Below are 20,773 nucleotides of genomic sequence, written 5' to 3' on the forward strand. Positions count from 1 at the left end.
TCCATACATACTTATTTCAACTTCTGTGTCTTTGCACCTACTGTGATTCTTGTTTAAAATATACATTCTTCCTGCCATCTAAATTTTACTTTTTCTTAAGGCCCAACTAAAGTCCTGCCTCCTCCATGAAGTTTTCCCAGCTCTTGCATTCTACATTGATATTTTCATTTCTGAATTCCAAAATACTTATAGTTGGCACCACTCAGCTTAGCTTGAGTTGTTCCTTAATTGTTTCATGTATCTTGTTTTTATGTCAATTAAATAATAATTTAAAAAAGAGTTTTATATTTCTATGTGAATATAAAAGAACAGAAATAGGCTAATATATGTGAGGTATTCATTACATACCTGACTAATAAATCCATAATTTTTTGTTTTGTCACTTTTCAGGAAAAAATAAGCAAAAATTTCTCTGGGTCTATATATAGTGCCCCAATTCCTAGAAACTAACTATTCTTATGTACTAAGAAAAAAAAACCCTTACTATATCATAAATATTATTCATTTTCTATTCTAGTCTATGTGAACAAGTAATGTTTTTAATCCATTTTAAAGTCCACCTTGCCTTTTAGCCTTTTACCCAGGCAATACGCTTATAAGGAAAACAGGTATGAAGAAAAAAAATTTTAATAGCCAGGTTTCCACTGCCAAACATCACCTGTGCTGCCCAGATATTTTACTATAAATAGATTTCTGAACAGTTAAAAGTTATAGATATCTGTAAGCCTTTAATAACTATGACAATGATTACTAAATTTATATCATTTGCTCCTGAGTTTTCTGAATATTCCACAAATGTTTTCATAATGTTAGGACATTATGGGTTAGTGAGTCATACTACATATTACTGAAAGTAAGAATTCTGAAAATATTCATATGAGGGAAATCCCTTTGAATGGTCTGTAAAATGTGAAAAAAAAGTGTGTAAATATATATATTTATATATATATAAGTATAATAAATATAAATAATATATATTTTCTGTAGAAAGGCTGTTTATATATATTTATTATACTTATATATAAATATATATAAGTATAATAAATATAAATAATATATATAAATATATATATTTATTTTCTGTAGAAAGGCTATTTATTTTCTATAGAAAGGCTGTTTTTTATTTTTTCAAAGCCCTAGTGATTTTGGACAGTGGTTCAAAGAATAATTTCCACAGTTTAGACATTTGGGGTGGTTTTTTTTTTTTTTTTTTTTAAGATGAAGTCTTGCTATTTTCCCAGGTTGGCCTTGACCTTGCAGTCCTCCTGCCTCAACTTCCTGAGTAACAAGGATTCCAGGCACATGTCCTGTGCCCAGCTTAAACTCAATATTTTAATATCTATTTCCTTACATAGTTGTTTATTTAATCATAATCCTAAATGATTTTTATAAATGGCCTTAAAGTGTTTAAAATCTGGAAGCACTTGGAATAAAAGAATCCTACATGAAGAATGCTCAAAGAGACTTCTATTAAAGTTGGAAACGTTAATACATGCATTTCTGGATAACCACTGTATCTACCTTTACCTTTTCAAAATCTTCAGTTGTGAACTGTTTAGAAGCAAAATAAAATAGCCCTTCAGGATCAATAGCTTTCTTTAAAGTATGTTGCACAGTAGGAAAATGTGGGTGGCAAGGAGATGATTCATTGCAGTTAATCAGTAATCCGAATGTCTCTACAAGGTTAGCTGGAATCAAGCTGCAATCCTACATCAAACCAAAAGGTAACAACAGGCAGACAGTAAGCTACAGAATTTTCACAATTTGGAAATAATTAATTATAAATTGATTATTATATATAATTTATTGTTCAAAATGTCAAATATTTTATCAATTACAATTTAAAGCAATATGTAAATAGCCTGGGAACTTGTAAAGAGTTTTATTTTTTTAAATAAAGCTCTTCGTTGAGTATTATCTTACACATTATTGAAGACTTTCCAGTTACTGATTCAAATTTCTACTAAGAAGACATCTGATTTGCATGACTAAAAAAATCCTAAAATCAGGGATGGGGATGTACTCCATTGTAGAGCACTAGTCTGGCATGCATGAGCCCCTGGGTTTAATTCCCAGCACAACACACACACACACACACACACACACAAATTTAAAAATAAAAATTTAAACAATTGGGTTATTATTGTTTATAAAAACCTGATATAAACATGGGTTAATAACAAAACATTAAGAAGATATATCAAGGACTGGGGATATAGCTTAGTTTGTAGAGTGCTTGCCTTGCATGCATAAGGTCCTAGGTTCAATCCCCAGCACCACAATTAAAAAAAAAAAAAGAAGAAGAAATATGATATATTAAAATCTGCAACAAAATTCCCTGAATGACATTCTAACAATTAAGTGTATACCTTACCATCTGACCAATTAGAGTGTTGTTTTTCTGTGTATTTCTCCTTGAAGATGAATCCATATCAACAAAAGACCAAAAACTGCACTGAACTGGAAAAGTCATTTGTTGATCAATATCATCCCCAAACTTCTTTCCTGGGATGTATACTGTAATGCTTCTGCTCTCCAGAACTAAGTTCAGAAGACATTATCCATTTGTTACTTAAGTTCATTTTGGTTTATATCTATACAAATTAATACCAAATATCATTATATAAAATTTTACTGTCTAAAATTCAGATAGTGAAGATAACTGATTGTTTTGCAAAATATTGGTAAATTAGAGCACCTGCCATAAAAAAGAATACGACAAGAAAAGGTTAATGTTTCCCATGACTTGATGAGAACTTCTAGTCCAAAGCTTGTAGCTGAAATTGTGGTTGGGCATCTGGGTGGAGTAGACAGAGGTCTAGAAGATTGGTCATAAAGAGTGCACTACAGGGCTAGGGTTGTGGCTTAGTGGTAGAGCGCTTGCCTGGCATGTGTGAGGCACTGGGTTCGATGCTCAGTACCACATACAAATAGATAAAATAAAGGTCCATCAACAATTTAAAAGTATTTTTAAAAAGAGTGGACTTGTAAAGGAAGTTAAAATTAAGTGATGTCCTTTTATATGGCAAAAAATGATAGCAAGTGGACCATCCATGTAGGAGTATGAGAGGAAAAGACAAAATGAGTACAATGAGTGGGAGAAAATATACTTCAAATTCAGTAATATTAAAACCCAAGCCATGATTGTCCTCTGCTCCCTATGTCTCTATGTTCATCATTCATAATTGGTGGCATACCATCCATACACTTAAAACTTGAACAATAAATTGTGGAAACAGCCTATTGTCCTTTCTATCCTTCTTTCACCATTTATAACCAATCTAAATTCAATGCTATTCTTAGAATCCTACTTCCCAAATATATTTTTAAATTAATTTTCTTTTTATTCATGATAATAGTCTTTTGTGACCATATTTACTTTTCTCTTAGGTCATAGGATAAATGTATATTTAACTCTATAGAAACTGCTGGCTGGAGGAATTTTCAAAATGGCCATACATACCTAATTAAAATTTTAAAAAATGGTGGTACCATTTGACACTCCCACCAATTCAGATACTCCACATCCTCAACAATGTTGTTGCCCATCTTTGTAAACCTGGCCCAACCAGCATTACCCAAACACCAAAACCAGAAAAGAAAGCATAAGAAAACAAAACTACAGATCAATATCTCTCATGAACATAGATGCAAAAATTCTTAACAAAGTAGCAGTCAAATTCAACAATATATAAAAAGAAATAGAAACCACAACCAAGTGGGTTTATCCCATGTATGCAAGACTCATTCAATGTTCAAAATCAATTAATGTTATCACATCAACAGGTCAAAGAAGAAAAACCACATGATCAGATTAATATATGTAGAAAAATCATTCAACAAAATCCAACACTCATTTATAATAAGAAATTTCAGGAAACTAGAAATAGAAGGGAACTTTCTCACCTTAATAAAACATCACAAAAATTGTTCAGCTAACATCATACTTAATGGTGGGAAACTTGAAGCTTTCCCACTAAAATCAGGAACAATGCTTTTCAACATTATCCTGGAAGTCTTAGTTAACGAAATAAGACAACAAGAAGAAAAAACTCTGGCCCAATACGAAGTAATCTCACATGTTAGAACAACTCAAAGCAAAGGCTAAAACATTGCATTTACATATTAAGTTTCTCTGTTTTTATTTATAAAACTGAAATGAGAAATGACATTTAATATAATTTATCAATTGCTAAAAATATAATACTATCAAGTAAAAAGTAAAAAGTGAAAAGTAATTTGATAAAAACATTGTTTACCTGATTGAAGTTGTTCAAGTTTATCTTTTTTGTGTGAAGATAAGTCTCCTATAAAGCAGATACCATCTTTAGCTAACAAAGCACTGCCAGCTTGAATGCTAACTGCTCCAGTTCCATATTTATTTCTGGATAGAGTAGGAAAAATTTCAGTAGAGACTGGATGGCGTATACCATGGGGAAAAAGGTTTATGCTAAAATTCAAAAGCCTAGGGAAAAATAATTTATTCATTACTACTATTTAATATTTTATTTTCAGAAGTCATAAAGTATTAACAGATACACAATTAAATTGAATTTGATTTAGCATCTAATATACCTGTGTATACTAGCTAGGGGCTAGGTATAAGAACATGAAACTTGGTCCCCAACTTGCACAGCCCACTCTAGAAGAGACATAAAAAAAACTAACATACAATGTGATGAGTACTAAAATCTTGTCTTTAGGACACACATAAGTATTATTTTATAATAATAATAAGTGAGTATTATGGACTAGGGTGGTAGCTCAGTGGTAGAGCGCTCGCCTCGTACGTGCTGGACCCTGGGTTCAATCCTCAGCACCACATACAAAAAAAAAAAAGTGAAATAAAGGTGTTGTGTCCAACTACAACTAAAAAATAAATATATAAAAAAGTGAGTATTATTATTTTTTCCTGGGGAAAAGGAGTCAGAGGAAGCTTCAGAGAGACAATATTGGAATTGGGCATTCTCTTTTTATGGATTGCTTTCTTTTTCATATTCAAAATCTTTACATTAGGTTTGTCAACGTCTCATCAGGTCTACTGATGCTTCTGTATCACAGCAATTCTTGATATACCCTTTCAGTCTCTAACCCTCTTTAATTGCCTCGATTTCTTCGCTTCTCATATTCTGAGAAAGGAATATGATTATCTTAGCTTAGCTTTAAAATTCTTGCCACAGAAATTATAACTTGCTGATGCAATCAACTGTGATAAGCAGATGTAGACATGCAATGCAAAAGAAGTTGAGATAGTATCCCCTTAGATGTGGATAGAAGGATGTTATAAAATATGTTTAGTGTATGAGCCATTCCAAGGAATTTGAATATTAGTTTGGAGATATAAAATGAGGGAATGACATTTAAAGAAACTTTTCAAGCCTGTAAGAGCAGTGGTTCTCACCCTTAGATCACGTTAAAATCACTGGCAGAGCTTTTCAACAATTTCCAATGTCAGGTTCTACTCCAAACCACTTAGAATCTATGGAAGTGGTACCAAGTCCTAAGTTATTTTTAGTTTTATTATTTTGAGATGGAGGGTCTTGCTGGGGGTTGCCCAGACTGGTCTTGAACTTGCATGTTGAAGTGATCTTTTCACCTCAGACTTCTGAGTAGGTGGGCTCTATGTATGCAGCACAATGCCTGGCTATATATTTTTTAAACCTGGCTATATATTAGGCCCAGGTAACTCTTGGATGTAGCCAGGCTGGCAACCTCATGATATGAAACAATGGGCCTTAAACTTGTCTAAAAATTGGAATCAGCCGTGTAGTGGTGAATGCCTGTAATTCCAGCAGCTCAGGAGGTGAAGGCAGGAGAATCCTGAGTTCAAAGTCAGCCTCAGCAAAAGTGAGGTGGTAAGCAACTTAATGTGACTCTGTCTCTAAATAAAATACAAAATAGGGCTGGAGATGTGGCTCAGTGGCTGAGTGCTCCTTTTTCAATCCAAATAAATAAATAAATAAATAAATAAAAATTGAAATCAACTGAGAAATTTCCAAAACTGATGCAAGGGGTTGGGGTGGTGGTTCAGCGGAAGAGTGCTCGCCTAGCACGTGTGAGGCCCTGGGTTCGATCCTCAGCTCCATATTAAAAGAAAGTAAATAAAATAAAGGTTTAAAAAATTTTTTTTAAATTAAAAATATTTTTAAAAAACTGACACAAGGTCACAGAATACAAGGTCAAAATAAAAAATCAATTTTATTTCTATATGTCTATAGCAAATGATAGAAATACTTAATATTTCTAAGATATAAATTCTCTCCAAAATTTATTTGTAAGTTAAATGCAGTAACAATCAAAATCAAAATCCTTAAAAGCTTTTTAAGGGTGGGGGGAATGTTGGTATTAATATTGATTATAAATTTTATAAGAAAATACAAAAGGCCTATAGTAGTTTCTAAAGTTTTGAAAATGAAGACTAAGATTGCATCATCTGGTTTCAAGACTGAACATAGAGCCATAATAATCAAGGCAGTGAGTGCAGTATTGACATAAGCATAGAAAACAGACCAAAGCAACAGAAAATAGAGTTCAAATAGTTCAATTTTATATTCAGTTTAATTTTCAACAATAGTACCAACTAATTTTCAACAATAGTACCAAAACAGGGATGGAGATATTGCTCCCAGTCTGGAATGCTCAAACCCTCTCCCCTGCAAAAAGACAGAAACAAAAATAAAACAAAAACAGGGAAAAGGAAGATCTTATCAACAGATGATGTAGAAAAATAAGACAAATGCATTGGAAAAACCATTAATCTTTTCTCCTACCTTATACCATATACACAAGTTGACTTGATATAAATTAAAGACATAATATTAAAGTTAAAATTATTATAATGCTTCTAGAAGAACATTTGTAAAAATCTTTATGAAGTCAGGTACAATGACACATGCCTATAATCCCAGTTGTTACTCAGGAGGTTTAGGCACAAAGATCTTGAGCCTGAGGCCAGCCTAGGCAACTTAGCAAGACCCTGTCTCAAAATAAAAAGTAAAATAAAATAAAAAGGGCTGGGGATGTTGCTTAATGGTAGAGCACCCCTGGGTTGAATCTCCAGTATCACAAACAAAACAAAACTTCCTGAGCTTGAGGTAGGCAAAGATTTCTTAAACAAAACTCAGAAAACATGAAACATAAAAGAAAATAATAAGTTGAACTTTATCAAGATAAAAGTTCTGCTTAAATTTTCTTTAAGTATTTTAAGAAAATTCTTTAAAAACATAGTTTAGAATGGGAGAAATTTTTATACTACATATATGTGACAAAGGACACTCATCAAGAATGACACAACTAAAAAGAACTTGAACAGATACTTCATAAAACAAGATATACGAGTGGCCAATAAACATATGGAAAAGCTTATATGAGTACTCATTAGGGAAATTCAAGATCCACAAGATAGCACTTCACATCTACTAGAACAGCTAAAATGGAAAAGACTGATAAGAAAATAAAAGAAGAAAATCACTGTCAATATCAAATACTGGTGAGGATGGGGACAAAGATCGTTGTTAGAAATGTAAAATGGCACACACACTTTGGAAAACTGTCATTTACCTTATGACCCAGGAATTCCACCCCTAAGTATTTAGCTAATATTAAAAAAAAAGCCCACAAAAGGAACTTTACCACATGAACCTCAGATAGAGCACTAATCTCCAGAATATATTAAGAACTCAAAAAACTTATCAAAAAAAAATCAATAAGTGGGCTAAGGAACTGAACAAACACTTCACAGAAGAAGAAATACAGTCAATCAACAAATATATTAAAAAATGTTCATCAACTCTAGCAATTACAGAAATGCAAATCAAACTACTTCATCTCACTCCAGTCAGAATGGCAATTATCAAGAAAAAAAGCAATAAGTTTTGGTGAGGATGTGGGGAAAAGGTACACTCAAACATTATTGGTGGGACTGCAAATTGGTGCAGCCACTTCAGAAAACAGTATAGAGATTCCTCAGAAAACTTGGAATGGAACCACCATTTGACCCAACTACCCTACATAAAGAAATTAAAATCAGCATTCTACAGTGATGCAGCCACATCAAAGTTTATAGCAGCTCAATTCACAATAGCTAAACTATGGAAACAACCCAGATGCCCTTCAACAGATAAATGGATAAAGAAAATGTGGTACATATATACAGTGGAATATTACTTAGTCTTAAAGAAAAATAAAATTATGGCATTTGTAGATAAATGCATGAAGCTAGAGAACATCATGCTAAATGAAATAAGCCAATTCCAAAGAACCAAAGGCTGAATGTTTTCTCTGATAAGCGGGTGCTGATCCATAGTGGGGGGTGGATATGGAAGAATGAAGGAATTTTGGATTAGGCAGAGGGAATGAGGGGGAGGAGTGGGGATGAGAAGAATGAGGGAATGAGAAGAATGGTAGAATGAGACAGACATTATTACCCTATATGTAAGATTACAATACTGGTGACTCTGCACCATGTACAGCTAGAGGAATGAGAAGCTATGCTTCATTGGTGTATAATGTGCCAAAATGCATTGTACTATCATGTATAACCAATTAGAACAAATTAAAAAAAATAGGAGAGAGATCAGTAGAATAGAAAAAGGGGACCAGGGGGGAAGGGGAGAAAGGAAAAGGGAGGTACTGGGGAATGAAACTGTTCAGGTTATATGGTTTTATTGTGCACACATATGAATGTGTTATAACAAATTTCACTCTATATTTATAATGCACCAATAAAAGGAAAAATTAAAAAATATATATTTAAGAATGCTGAACTGGGGTTGTGGCTCAATGGTAGAGTGCTCACCTAGCACATGCAAGGCCCTGGGTTCTATCCTCAGCACCATATAAAATAAATAAATAAAATAAAAAGTATTGAGTCCAACTACAAATAAATAATATATATATATATATTTTAAAGAATGTTTACAGCAGGACTGGGAGTATAGCTAAGGGGTAGAGCATTTGACTAACATGTGCATGGCCTAGCACCAGGAAAAAAATAAAAAAAGAATGGTTACATCAGATTTATTTGTAATAGTCAAAACATGCAAAACCCAAATGTCCACCACAGGGAGTATAGATAAATAAACTGTGGTATATTCATACAATGAAATGCTACTCACCAATAAAAATAATGAGGACACAAGTGAATCAATCTTATTGATTGCTCATTATATTGAGCAAGAAAACTATACAGAAAAGAGTGTGCACTGTATGGTTCCATTTATATGAAGTTCAAGAATAGGAAAATTAATCTATGGTAACAGAAATCACCTGTGGAAATAGGAATTAGAAGAGAGAGACATATTTCTAGAGTGATGAAAATAGTTTTATTATGGTTATGGAGCATATACATTCGTAAAACCTCACTGTTTTAAATAATATTATCTGATTATTTCACTATATATAAATTTTACCTAGAAACAAACAAACAAAACCAGATTTCTCATACAGCTCCAAATACCATAAGAAAAGTCACACTGATTACAAACAGAAAAAGAGACAAAGGCCTTGATTTCCAACGAGTATCACAACTCAATAAGAATCAGGTAAACAGTTTAATAGAAAAAAATGACAATAGCCAAGAACAGAAGTTCATGGAAAAATAACACAATGCTTAGTAAGCTCTAAATTATGCTAAAGTTTATTTCCAATTAAAGAAATACAAATTAAATTCCATTTTCACCCATCAGATGGCAAAATTTAAAGTTTGATAAGAGAGTCGGTGAGGCTATGAGGAAGCTTTAAATACTTGAGAGTATTAATGTTCTATTAATGGAGGAATAAATTGGTGCAATCTGTAGCACTTAACAACAAATTTACATTGTCAGTAATGGTTTAACTTTAATGAAGTTCATCTGTTTGATTAATGTTAATTTGAATTTTTAAAAAATTCAACTTCATTTTATAAATTTATTTTTGCCTTAGAATTGCAAAAAAGATATAAATGTAGAGAGTTTATTTCCAGTTTCATAAACATTTAAGTAACCTATTTTTTTAAAAGGTATTGCTTGTGGGGAGCCCCAAAATGCTGAGCAGAGGCTTATTCCAACCCCCCTGCAAAAAGCCCGGTAATTTTGGCATTTTTTTAATAGCCTCATTTGGGTGTAGTGAACCAATATTATTGAATAGGATCTGTAAAAAAATATGAAAATGGCTTGTTGGCTCATAGGGAGGATTATTTAAAAATGAAAACAAGGTACAAAAGCAGAATGCTGAGCTAGGGAATGGGGGAAGGGAGCCTACGAAAGATGCATTCATTTGTAAAGGTTTGATTGGTGATATTCATTAAAACTTTGGTTAGAGTCTCAAAATATTGAAAGCAGTTATTCCAATGCTCAATTCATGTTTTAAAAATTTCAACTTCATTGATAAAAGCTGATTTAAATACTTAGTACTTAGATACTCATCTTGAAATAATACTAATGAGAAGGATTTATGCGATTCTGTAACCAATTTATAATTTGTAAAAGTTCATTACACATTATTTTACCTGTCTATAAGTAGAGTATCACTTGTTATAATTAAAATATCCAGGCAATCTTCTGATTCCTTATTACGGTCACTTGTCTGTACTAGACTCAACAACAAACAGAGTTTGAGTAAATTGTAAGTCCCAGGAGGAACAATGTGTGATGCAAAGATATTGGCAAGTATTGCTGTAAACTTCCAGCATGAGCTAGAAGTCAAGGAGAGGAGGCATCTGAAGTTGTCACTAATTCCTGAAGGAACTGAATGTAACAAACAAAACAAAAAAAGCATTATAGACACTTAAATTCCAGTTATTCAAAATGAAATTATCATTCTCCTAATGATGCTGTATTCAAATTTTTATATTAAGTTATGAGTGAAGGTCATGCTTGTCTATCCTTTCTATCCCAGAGAATGCAAAAAAAGAAAAGAAAGAAAAGAAAAGAAAAGAAAGCAGTCACCTCATTGCTCATGTAAATTTTCTATGGATTGAAAGCAAATCCTAAGACATAAATGAGCAAAGCAAATCATGGGGCTCCTATATTGCTGAATTTGATCCTACATTTCTATGTCTGAAATAATATCAACTTCTGTGAGAGCTAATGAGAAAAATGGGAACTACTGGAATATTGTGGTTTAAAAGAAAGATTTATATTTTATATTTATTAGTTTGAAAGCACTATCTTGTAGTATATTGTAATAATCTAGATCTTCTCCACCCCCTCACTCTTTCCAGCTCCTGAAAAGGGTAAGTAATTTATCCAATTGGTAAGTTTGGTAGGAATAGCTGAGCTATGCATGAATAACGGTCCCCTTCTCCTTTCTCTTGGCTGCCATCATAGATTTCATCATAATTTCCTCTATTCTCCTACCCCATAAATAAAAGATACCTATCTTAGTCCAGCTCTTGCCACATGTGGTAGGTTAAATCTGTATAATTCTGGAATACAGCATAAAAAATCACACTTTTCCACCGACAAATAAATCATGTTCTGCTACCAAAGTCAATAAATCTTGAATTATTTCACAGTAGAAAATATAAAAAGTCATTAAACTGTCTGTGTGCGGTCCATTAGTGCTTGTTTTCTTCAACATTTTTGTTTAAGTTTTCTCTTCAAGATAAATTGAGGTATCTAGAATCCACTTATACTTAAAGTCAGCTTGGGCATCTCTATTACTATAGATGGTTACTTAGGGATTCCAAAAAAAATTCTACTCCATTCAAGATTTAACCAGCCTTTCCTTCATTTACATATTTGTGAACCAAGTTAAAACATTAAGTTGGCTTTCTGTTTTTGTTTACATAATGCAAAATTATGTTGAAGCTGTTAAAGGAAATTTTTAGTAATAAAGGTGATAGTTTGGCCCCATCTACCTTTATCTGGTATCTTATTTCAGGACTCAGATGAGGAAAAGGGTGTTATTTTATTGAGCTCTCTTTCTCAGATTAATAGTCATTTTCTATTGCCTTCGCTAGAAAACAACAGACACTGTGGAACACTGTGGTAGCACATACACCAAAACTGAAATGATACAAAGAAGATTAGTATGGCTGTTGGGCAAGGATGACAGGCAAATTTGTTAGATGTTTCATATTAAAATAACAAATGAAATAAATAAAGGTATTGTAGAAAAACTCTTTGGCATCCCGAAACCTCTTTCTTATTGCTAATTATAAAACAATCAAACTTTTTGAGACAGGGTCTTGCTACGTTGCCCCGGCTGGCCTCCCACTCCTGGGCTCAACTGATCATTCTGCTTCAGCGTCTCAGATAGCTGAGATTACTGGTGCATGCCACCTTACCAGGTTCAAAATAATATTTAACTCAAAGGAAGGGGTCTGCCTGACAGAAAATTGTACATTATCCTGTTTTATTTCCTCCATATAATTTTTATCAGAAATTATCTTATTGATTAGTTTACATTTTATTGGCAATCTATTGGATTTAAGAGCAGGAACTTTTGTCCTGTTTTCATCCATATCCTACTGTTTAGATGAGTTCTCAGAATAAAGGCAAACAATAAATATTTGCTGAACAAATGTATTTAAATTTAAGTGTTTGTTAATATATGATTTTCCTTACCTTTTAGATTGCAAAGAGTGATGCTATTTGCCTCTATACAGACAGCAGTTTGTGAGGTTTTGACACAGGTTGGAATTCCAATAATTTTATATTCATTTCCTATGTTCATTTTATTCACTAATTCATCTAGAATGATTAAACACAGGGGAAAATAATATTTGCTAAATGAAACTTGTAAATGATCATATGGTTCAAAATCCCAAATCAGTAACAATTCAGCAATTGAGTTAGTAATGCAATATTTACTTTTGTTTAGTATAATATTCACAAGTAATGGACCAATAATGTAAACTGAGGCAATTTTATTGCTGACAAATTTTGATACTTGGCTGCAATAAGAATTAACTTCAAGAAGCATATGACATGGCAACTAGATACCCTCCTATAATATAATCAAGAAAAAAGATCATTCTATATAAGAAAAAACATCTTTGTATTAAATGATAAGCAGTGTGAATAATACTGATCTTATAAGTAATAATATTATTTGGGAAGAAAATAATTGTAAAAGGTACCATTTACTGTCTATAATATTTTTAAAGTACTTATATTATGTAATTATAAACTGTAAAGTAGATATTCTTATCTCCATTGATACACAAAGAACTCAGAGGCTAAGTGAATTGCACAAGACTAAATAACTAAAAAGTGGCAGGATTGAACTTCATATCTAATTCAGCCTTCCTCCAAAGTCTACACTTTTACATTAGGCTAGGTTCTTCTCTTATACGTACAGATTGGGCAGAGCTTTTGCATGTGTTCAATGTTTTTTGTTTTTTTTTTTAATTTAAATCTTTTTTTTGGGGGGAGGGTAATAACTGGGAATTGAACTCAGGGGAACTTGACCACTGAGCCACATTCCCAGCCCTATTTTGTATTTTATTTAGAGGCAAGGTCTCACTGAGTTGCTTAGTGCCTTGAAGTTGCTAAGGCTGGCTTTAAACTTCTTATTCTCCTGTCTCAGCTTCCTGAGCTGCTGGGATTACAGGCATGCGCCACCACACTGGCTAAAAATTTAAATATATTAATCCTCCATTCCACAGCTAGAAGTTGACTGGTTGTAAACCTACAAAAAAAAAATGGTTTATAAGGAGGAGCAAGGGTTAAGGTCTCTCTTTATAGAACAGTGATCTCCCTCCCTCTTAGCTTCAGAGAGCATAGCTGGTATTACCCTACAGACCTGAAAGAGAAGAATCAGGCTCAACAACTCAGAAAATAAAAAAATCAAAACAAACACTAAAAACCCCATATCAATCAACAACTAGTTAACCAACCAAACAAACAAACAAACAAAAAAGACTAAAAGTATGATTAAATTACAAGAGGAAAATGAAATAGAGACTATTATCTCTCTAAATAAATAACTTTTCAACAGTTACATGGAATCAGTTTGGAGGGTATATCCTGAGATCATGGAAAGGTCAAGGGGGAGAAAAGGAACTGGGAAGTCTGCGAATCTTTTCTGAATGTCAAATCCAAAAGTCCTGCTTTTATTCATTTAATTTTTATAGTTTTATTTGGGTTCTTTGTAGAGTTTAGAGAAAAGGTTTTCCACTAAAATTCAAGATGAATAGTATTTTAGTCAACTTTTTCATTGCTGACAACAAATGACCTAACAAGAACAACCTAAAGGGGGAAAAGTTTATTTTGGCTCACAGTTTCAGAGGTTCAGTCCAAGGTCTGTCATCTCCATAGATCTGGGCTGGAAGGGAGCTAGAACATCATGGTGAAAGGCATGGCAGAGGAAAGAAGCTCAGAACATGGCAACCAGGAAGCAGAGAGACAGTTCTGCTCACCAAGGTCAAAATATAAATCTCAAAGGCATACTTCTAATGACCTACTTCCTCCAGCCACAACCTACCTGCCTACAGTCATTGCCTGTGTAATCCATATCGTCAGATTAATCCCCTTTAGATTACACCTCTCACAATCTAATCATTTCAGCTCTGAACATTCTTGCATTCTCACACATATGAGCTTTTAGGGGGATACTTCATTGCTAAACCATAAGAGATACCCATTTAGATTTCTATATTGCAATGTATGGCTTATATGCATGTGATTATATCTTGGATACTGTACCCCTCTGTGCCTCAGCTTCCACATTGTAAAAATAGAGATAATAACAGAATCTACCTTATAGGTTGCTCTAACTAATAAGTTAATATACATAAGAATGCTTGGCACACAGTAATTGCTATATAAAAATTACTTATTATCGTCTGGGCTTTCATCCTTCTTAGATCATGGGGAAAAGAGTTCTTTTTTTAAAAAATATTTTTTTAGTTGTAGGTGGACACAATATCTTTATTTTTATTCATTTATTTTTTTATGTGGTGCTGAGGATCAAACCCAGGGCCTCACAAGTGTGAAGCAAGCACTCTACCACTGATTTATAACCCCAGCCCGAAAAGAGTTCTTTTTGAATCCCAACTCTTCTAACTTCCATGTTTCCTATACATGGTTTACATTCAATATTTCTCTTTCCGAACAGTTTAAATTATCCAATTTTAGCCAGAAGAAAAGGTTAAGCCCCATTCTTATTTTCAGTTTTGGCTTCTCAATGAAAACTTAATCATTCCTTGGATGACTGACAATGATTTTCTCCTTTGTGGCAAGACTGTCTTCTCATGGGTACTTACTGATGCAGTTAGTCATTTGTGAATGTTCATTCATTTATTTAACAAATAGTTATTGAGATTTTACTATGCAAAATAAAAAACAAATGTTGCATCTATGTTCATGAAGCTTACATTCTAAAATAACCCTAACATTAACATAAGACATATACACATAGAATAATGGAGGATCATTATCTTTAAATGACTGTGACCCGAGACTTAGCATAACATTTAGGATATTGCAGGTGCTAATATATTTTTAAGTGAATGTTGTATGCCTGAATGAACAATTGATACATTAACTAAATGAGACTCTTTAAAAAAAATTCTCAAGATGACAATTTATGTGCATGTGTGGTGTGGGGGAGGGGGTACTAAGGATTGAACCCCAGGGCACTGAACCACTGCAGACATTCCCTGAGTTCTTTTTATTTTTTATTTTGAGACATAGTCTCACTAAGTTGCCAGGCTGACCTCAAACTTGTAATCTTCCTGCCTCAGCCCCATGAGTTGCTAAAATTATAGGTGTACACCATCATGCCAGACAAGATGACAATTTTTAAGCCACAGAAGTACATTTATAATATAAAGCAGAAATTAATCAATTCCATATTTTATAGAAATTTGAGTTCAAATAGAATTTACATACCTCTTAGAAAAATTGTAAGAGATTGAAACCTAAATGGCTGGTTTTTAGAATATCCTTGAAAAGCATGAAGTGCTTCTGTGGCAATTATTTCAACTATCTGTTTATCTTGGGGCAAAAGAACAAAACAAATTAGTTATTTGAATATATATTTGGTTTAGTTTTCACATTAAAATATCAGACAATTTTATTTTTTTATTCATGGCCAAGGACTGAACTCAGGTCCTTGCATGTGCTAGCTCTATCACTAAGCTCTGCCACTGAACTAAATCCTCAACTCGTATATCAGCGGTATTTTGAAAATTATAAATACAAAATGTAAATGCATTTTTACCACCAAGTACTCTAAATTTTCTGTCTTCTTGGAGTGAAGATGAACACAAATTGCACAAAAAGTCATTTCTTATTGTTGCAGATTCTGTAGCTCCAGGCACATGTACTCTTACATATTGAAATCCTGAAAGAACAACAGTGGTAAACTAAACTTGCTTCCAAATTCACCTACTTCCAATCAATATTAGTCTAATTAAGGGATAATTAATTCTATTTGCACTCAGGTTCAGAGTAGATCAACTAACTGTTCCTTGCATCGGGGTTGTTTCTGGCCCAACATTGTGCTAAGGCACTTGTAATATAGATGCTAAACATAATTTCTATCAAAGATTAGGCAAATTAAATTTATAAACATTAGGAGATACCAATTTACTCTACTTTGTAAATGATTACAAATTATAAACAAGTTTTGGGATTAAAGAATACAAATAAATTGTTTCATGTTTTGATTTTACATTTTAATATTTACCTTTTGAAAAAGGACATGCTTCATCTGAACAAAGGAATCTTGCACCTTGAGTATACTTGGTTACAGTTGTTATTGCAATCACAATTCCTTGCATTATATAAAATCTCTGAGATGTATAATCAAGTGGAAACTCACAAAGATCAAGACAATAACTTGGCAGAGAAGGTAAGTGTGTTAATTTCAGCACTATGTTAATCTGATAAGAACATAAGAATATTATTAATAAAAATCACAGAGCAAATGCATTATGACATATAAGTACATTGTAAAATAAGTCAAGTAAATGATTTGTTAGTGTTAAAAAACAAAATTAATTTTATTTTAGTTGTAGATGAACACAATACTTTTATTTTATTTATTTATTTTTATGTGGTGCTGAGGATTGAACTCAGTGCCTCACACATACTAGGCTAGCTCACTACCACTGAGCTACACTGTTAGCCTGGGAACAAAAATTTTAAGACTGACAGCAAAGAGATTAAAAATTATAGAAAAACAAATTTTATAATCTAATATTTAATTGAAAATAAATAAAATATAATGATAAACTCATTACTTTTCCTTAAAAATATACATGTCCTGACTTTGCCCACTGAAAAAGAATTTTAAAATAATGTCAACCCAATAGCTAAGAACACTACTAGTACCCAAATTGTCATCTCCAAATGTTGTTTCTCACTTGAAAAAACCAAGGCTCTTTGGGGGAGATGGTCGATGCCAGGTCTGGGACAGAAAATATACCAGATTCAGTTGGAGCATCTTATGTCAGAAACTAAGGGAGTCATAAAAAAAAAATTAATGGCATGTGTCAAAAGGACATAGGAGCAAACTTGAAGGAACTCCTAAAGCCTAAAGATATAATATTATAAGAATCAAAATGATGACAGAGATTCATTAAAATATATGAAATATATTAAAGATTCATGAGTTTCTCATATTTAAACAAAGGAAAAAAACAATATTGGTCATAATTAGAGGCTGAATTTACCTCCTTACTGTCTGAAACTTAAAAAGAATCATAGTTTATCTTACTCTTCCTGTACAAATCATATTTCAGAATAATCATATAGTTTGATAAAAGAAAATTTATTTTGCTGTATAATTTCAGAAAAGATGCTGAAATTAGAAAAATCACCTTTTTTGCAAATCCATGTGAAATGATGGCTTCTAATTTTTCTAAAACCATCAGGTGAAAGTTAATGGGAAAGTCTGTAATGGAGGGATCAGAATAATATCACCTAAACCCATTGATCAACTGTGTGACATTGCCAAAAGTGGGACAACTTTATAGCCTCCTGATAAAGTGCCATTTGGAACTATGTTAAAATAGGTGAAAATTGGATAAATCTGAATCTAAGTCTTTAAAGCAAAATTCTCTTTTAGATATATAAGATACAGGGGAAAAAGTACCACAAGAAAGTAATCTGGGAGGGCCTACTGAACAGTGTTCCCTGAGTGGTGTGAAGATGAATACCAGAGGACCTGGATCTCAACTGAAAAGACAGTATTTCAGTTTCAGAACTTTCAGCAAGTGGGCCTTTTGAAAGTCATGATTTTCTTCGGAAAGGTTTTTCTTGTGTGAAAAATGAAATTTTGCCCAGTCATCCTCTTAAATTATCAGAAAAAAATTTCCAGTTCAACCAAGATAAAATGAATTTTTCCACTCTGAGAAACATCCAAGGTTTATTTGCTCCTCTGAAATTACAAATGGAATTTAAGGCAGTACAGCAGGTTCAGTGCCTTCCATTTCTTTGGAGCTCAAACCTTGCCCTGGATATTTTGAGGAATAATGATGGACTATTGGATTTGGAGATATTCTTAATGATCCATCTCAAAGGGAACTAGTGGGCAAACCACATTTGATGGTGGAATATAAACTCGGTTTACTGGAAGATAGTGTGCTATTCATGAATCAGAGGGGCTACATCTTGTTATAGTTGTCTTTTTGTTATAATTCCATTTATACAACCTTAAAAGTACACATGAGATTCTGCCTAAATAGTAACCATGATTATTTGAAATTATTTGAGTTTTCAATTTATGACCAAGGGACAGTTGAAAGCACTAAAGGAAGATAATTTTAAAACTCCTAAATTATAGTAAAATCATAGCTTTCTTTGTCATTCAAAATTATTTTTCAAGAATATTATAAATTGTCAACAGGTTCTAATTCAACCTACTTTCTAGATATTCCATAAGTTTAATTAAAAAAACAGTATCAATATTTTAGTTTACCAACTTTATTGCAACATCTTTCAGAATAGACATTTATAATTAATTTCAGTGACAGCACCTCAAATTGAGTACAGAAGATATTTATCATGTTTTAGTGTCGTCTGTGAGAAGAATTCATTATATTGATGGTATTTTAGAAATACAGATATACTTTGATTCTTTTATAATGAAAAGTGTAGTTTCAAAGGTTTTGATTTTGTCTTTAAATGAAAAATTAAAGCAACCAACAGATGTAGATTAAACTCTTGTATTTCGTGGATTTAATATGTATTTGGTATATCAGAAAGCAGCACTTGTTAAAGAAAAATAAACTCATTTTTATACATATTATGCATCCCTGAACAAATTTCATAATAATTTGTTTCAAGCAATTTTACCATTATTACTAATCTTATAAAGTATTCTTTATGAACCTGCTATATAAAAATTAAAGATTTTTAGAACATTTAAAAAAAAAAAGCCAGGAGAAGTGGCGCATGCCTGTAATCCCAGCAACTTGGGAAGCTGAAACAGGAGGATCAAGAGTTCAAAGCCAGGGCTAGGGATGTGGCTCAAGTGGTAGCACGCTCGTCTGACATGTGGGGGGGTGCTGGGTTTGATCCTCAACACCACATTAAAAAAATAAAAATAAATAAAGATATTTAAAAAAAGATGTTTATAAATTAAAAAAAAAAAAGTTCACAGCCAGCCTCAGCAATGGCGAGACACTAAGCAACTTAGACCCTGTCTCTAAATAAAATATAAAATAGGGCTGGGAATGCAGTTCAGTGGTTGAGTGCCCCTGAGTTCAATCCCTGGTATAAAAAAAAAAAAAAGGGCTAGGGTTGTGGCTCAGCAGTAGAGTGCTCACCTAGCAGGTGCGAGGCCCTGGGTTTGATCCTCAGCACCACATAAAAATAAATTTACAAAAAGGTATGTGTCCAACTACAACTAAAAAATAAATATATTTTTTTAAAAGAGAGTAGTCAGATAAATCCAGACTATGTAACACTTCATAATTTTTTTCTTCAAAAAATCAATAGTACAAGCTGGTCTTGATAGTGCATGCCTGTAATCCCAGCAGCTTGGGAGGCTGAGGCAGGAGGACTGTGAGTTCAAATCCAGCCTCAGCAAGTACAAGGTGCTAAGCAACTCATTAAGACTCTATTTCTAAAGAGAATACAAAATAGGTTTGGGGATGTGGCTCAGTGGTTGAGTGCCCCTGGTACTCAAAAAAAGAAAAAAAAAAAATCAATAGTACAAAAAGGGAGGGAAAAGGAATGGCTCTATGTTGAAAGAGACTTAGTAGGATATAAAAACCAATTACAATGAGTGGACTTTGTTTTGATACTGATTTTAACAAACTAACTGAAAGACATTAGGGTAATTTTGGACAAATTTAAGTACGGACTAGATATTGGATGATATCAAAGGATTATTATTACTTTCATAAGGGGTAATGATGGCATTGTGGTTATGTAGAAAAAACGTCCATAATATTTAGTTGATACTGAAGTATGTAGGGGTAAAATAATAGAACACCTGGAATTTGCTTTAAAATATTTTGGACAAAAAATGGACGCTGCAGACACAGTGGTGTATGACTGTAATCCCAGCCAGTTTGGGAGCTAAAACAGGAGAACTACAAGTTCGAGGCTAGTCTCAGCAATTTAGCAAGGCCCTACGCAACTTAGTGAGGTTCTGTCTCAAAATAAAAAATAAAAAGGGCTGGAGATGTAGCTCAGTGGTGTGGAGCCCCTAGGTTTAGTCCCATACCCCCACTCCCACTCCCCCAAAAAGATGCCATATGATAAAATATTAAAACACCGAATTTGAGTGACAGATATATAAGAGTTTCCTAATTATTTTCTTTCCTTTGAGGTGTGTTTGAAATGATTTATTATAAAAATGTTTAACTGTATAAGTGGTAATATAGGAAATA

The 20,773-nt window shown here is 32.9% G+C and overlaps 1 protein-coding gene and 2 pseudogenes across 1 annotated transcript in view; 2 read left to right on the forward strand and 1 right to left on the reverse strand.

The window, feature by feature from the left end:
• Positions 1-20,773, reverse strand: part of Mcmdc2 (minichromosome maintenance domain containing 2) — a 36,763-nt gene that overhangs the window by 14,910 nt on the left and 1,080 nt on the right. The window contains exons 4-11 of the mRNA XM_046428582.2: positions 16,618-16,813; positions 16,150-16,272; positions 15,819-15,923; positions 12,549-12,674; positions 10,487-10,724; positions 4,260-4,465; positions 2,375-2,541; positions 1,528-1,707 (exon numbers count right to left, since the gene is read on the reverse strand). Coding sequence (XP_046284538.1) covers positions 1,528-1,707; positions 2,375-2,541; positions 4,260-4,465; positions 10,487-10,724; positions 12,549-12,674; positions 15,819-15,923; positions 16,150-16,272; positions 16,618-16,813 — 1,341 coding nt within the window. The remainder of the gene's footprint in view (positions 1-1,527; positions 1,708-2,374; positions 2,542-4,259; positions 4,466-10,486; positions 10,725-12,548; positions 12,675-15,818; positions 15,924-16,149; positions 16,273-16,617; positions 16,814-20,773) is intronic.
• On the forward strand, positions 11,967-12,064 carry LOC124082174 (U6 spliceosomal RNA; annotated as a pseudogene).
• On the forward strand, positions 18,084-18,554 carry LOC124082077 (proteasome maturation protein-like; annotated as a pseudogene).

The sequence above is a fragment of the Marmota monax genome, unplaced genomic scaffold, assembly GCF_021218885.2.
Source record: "Marmota monax isolate L192 unplaced genomic scaffold, Marmota_monax_Labrador192_F-V1.1 WCK01_AAM20220418_F8-fsc00044, whole genome shotgun sequence".
NCBI lineage: Eukaryota > Metazoa > Chordata > Mammalia > Rodentia > Sciuridae > Marmota > Marmota monax.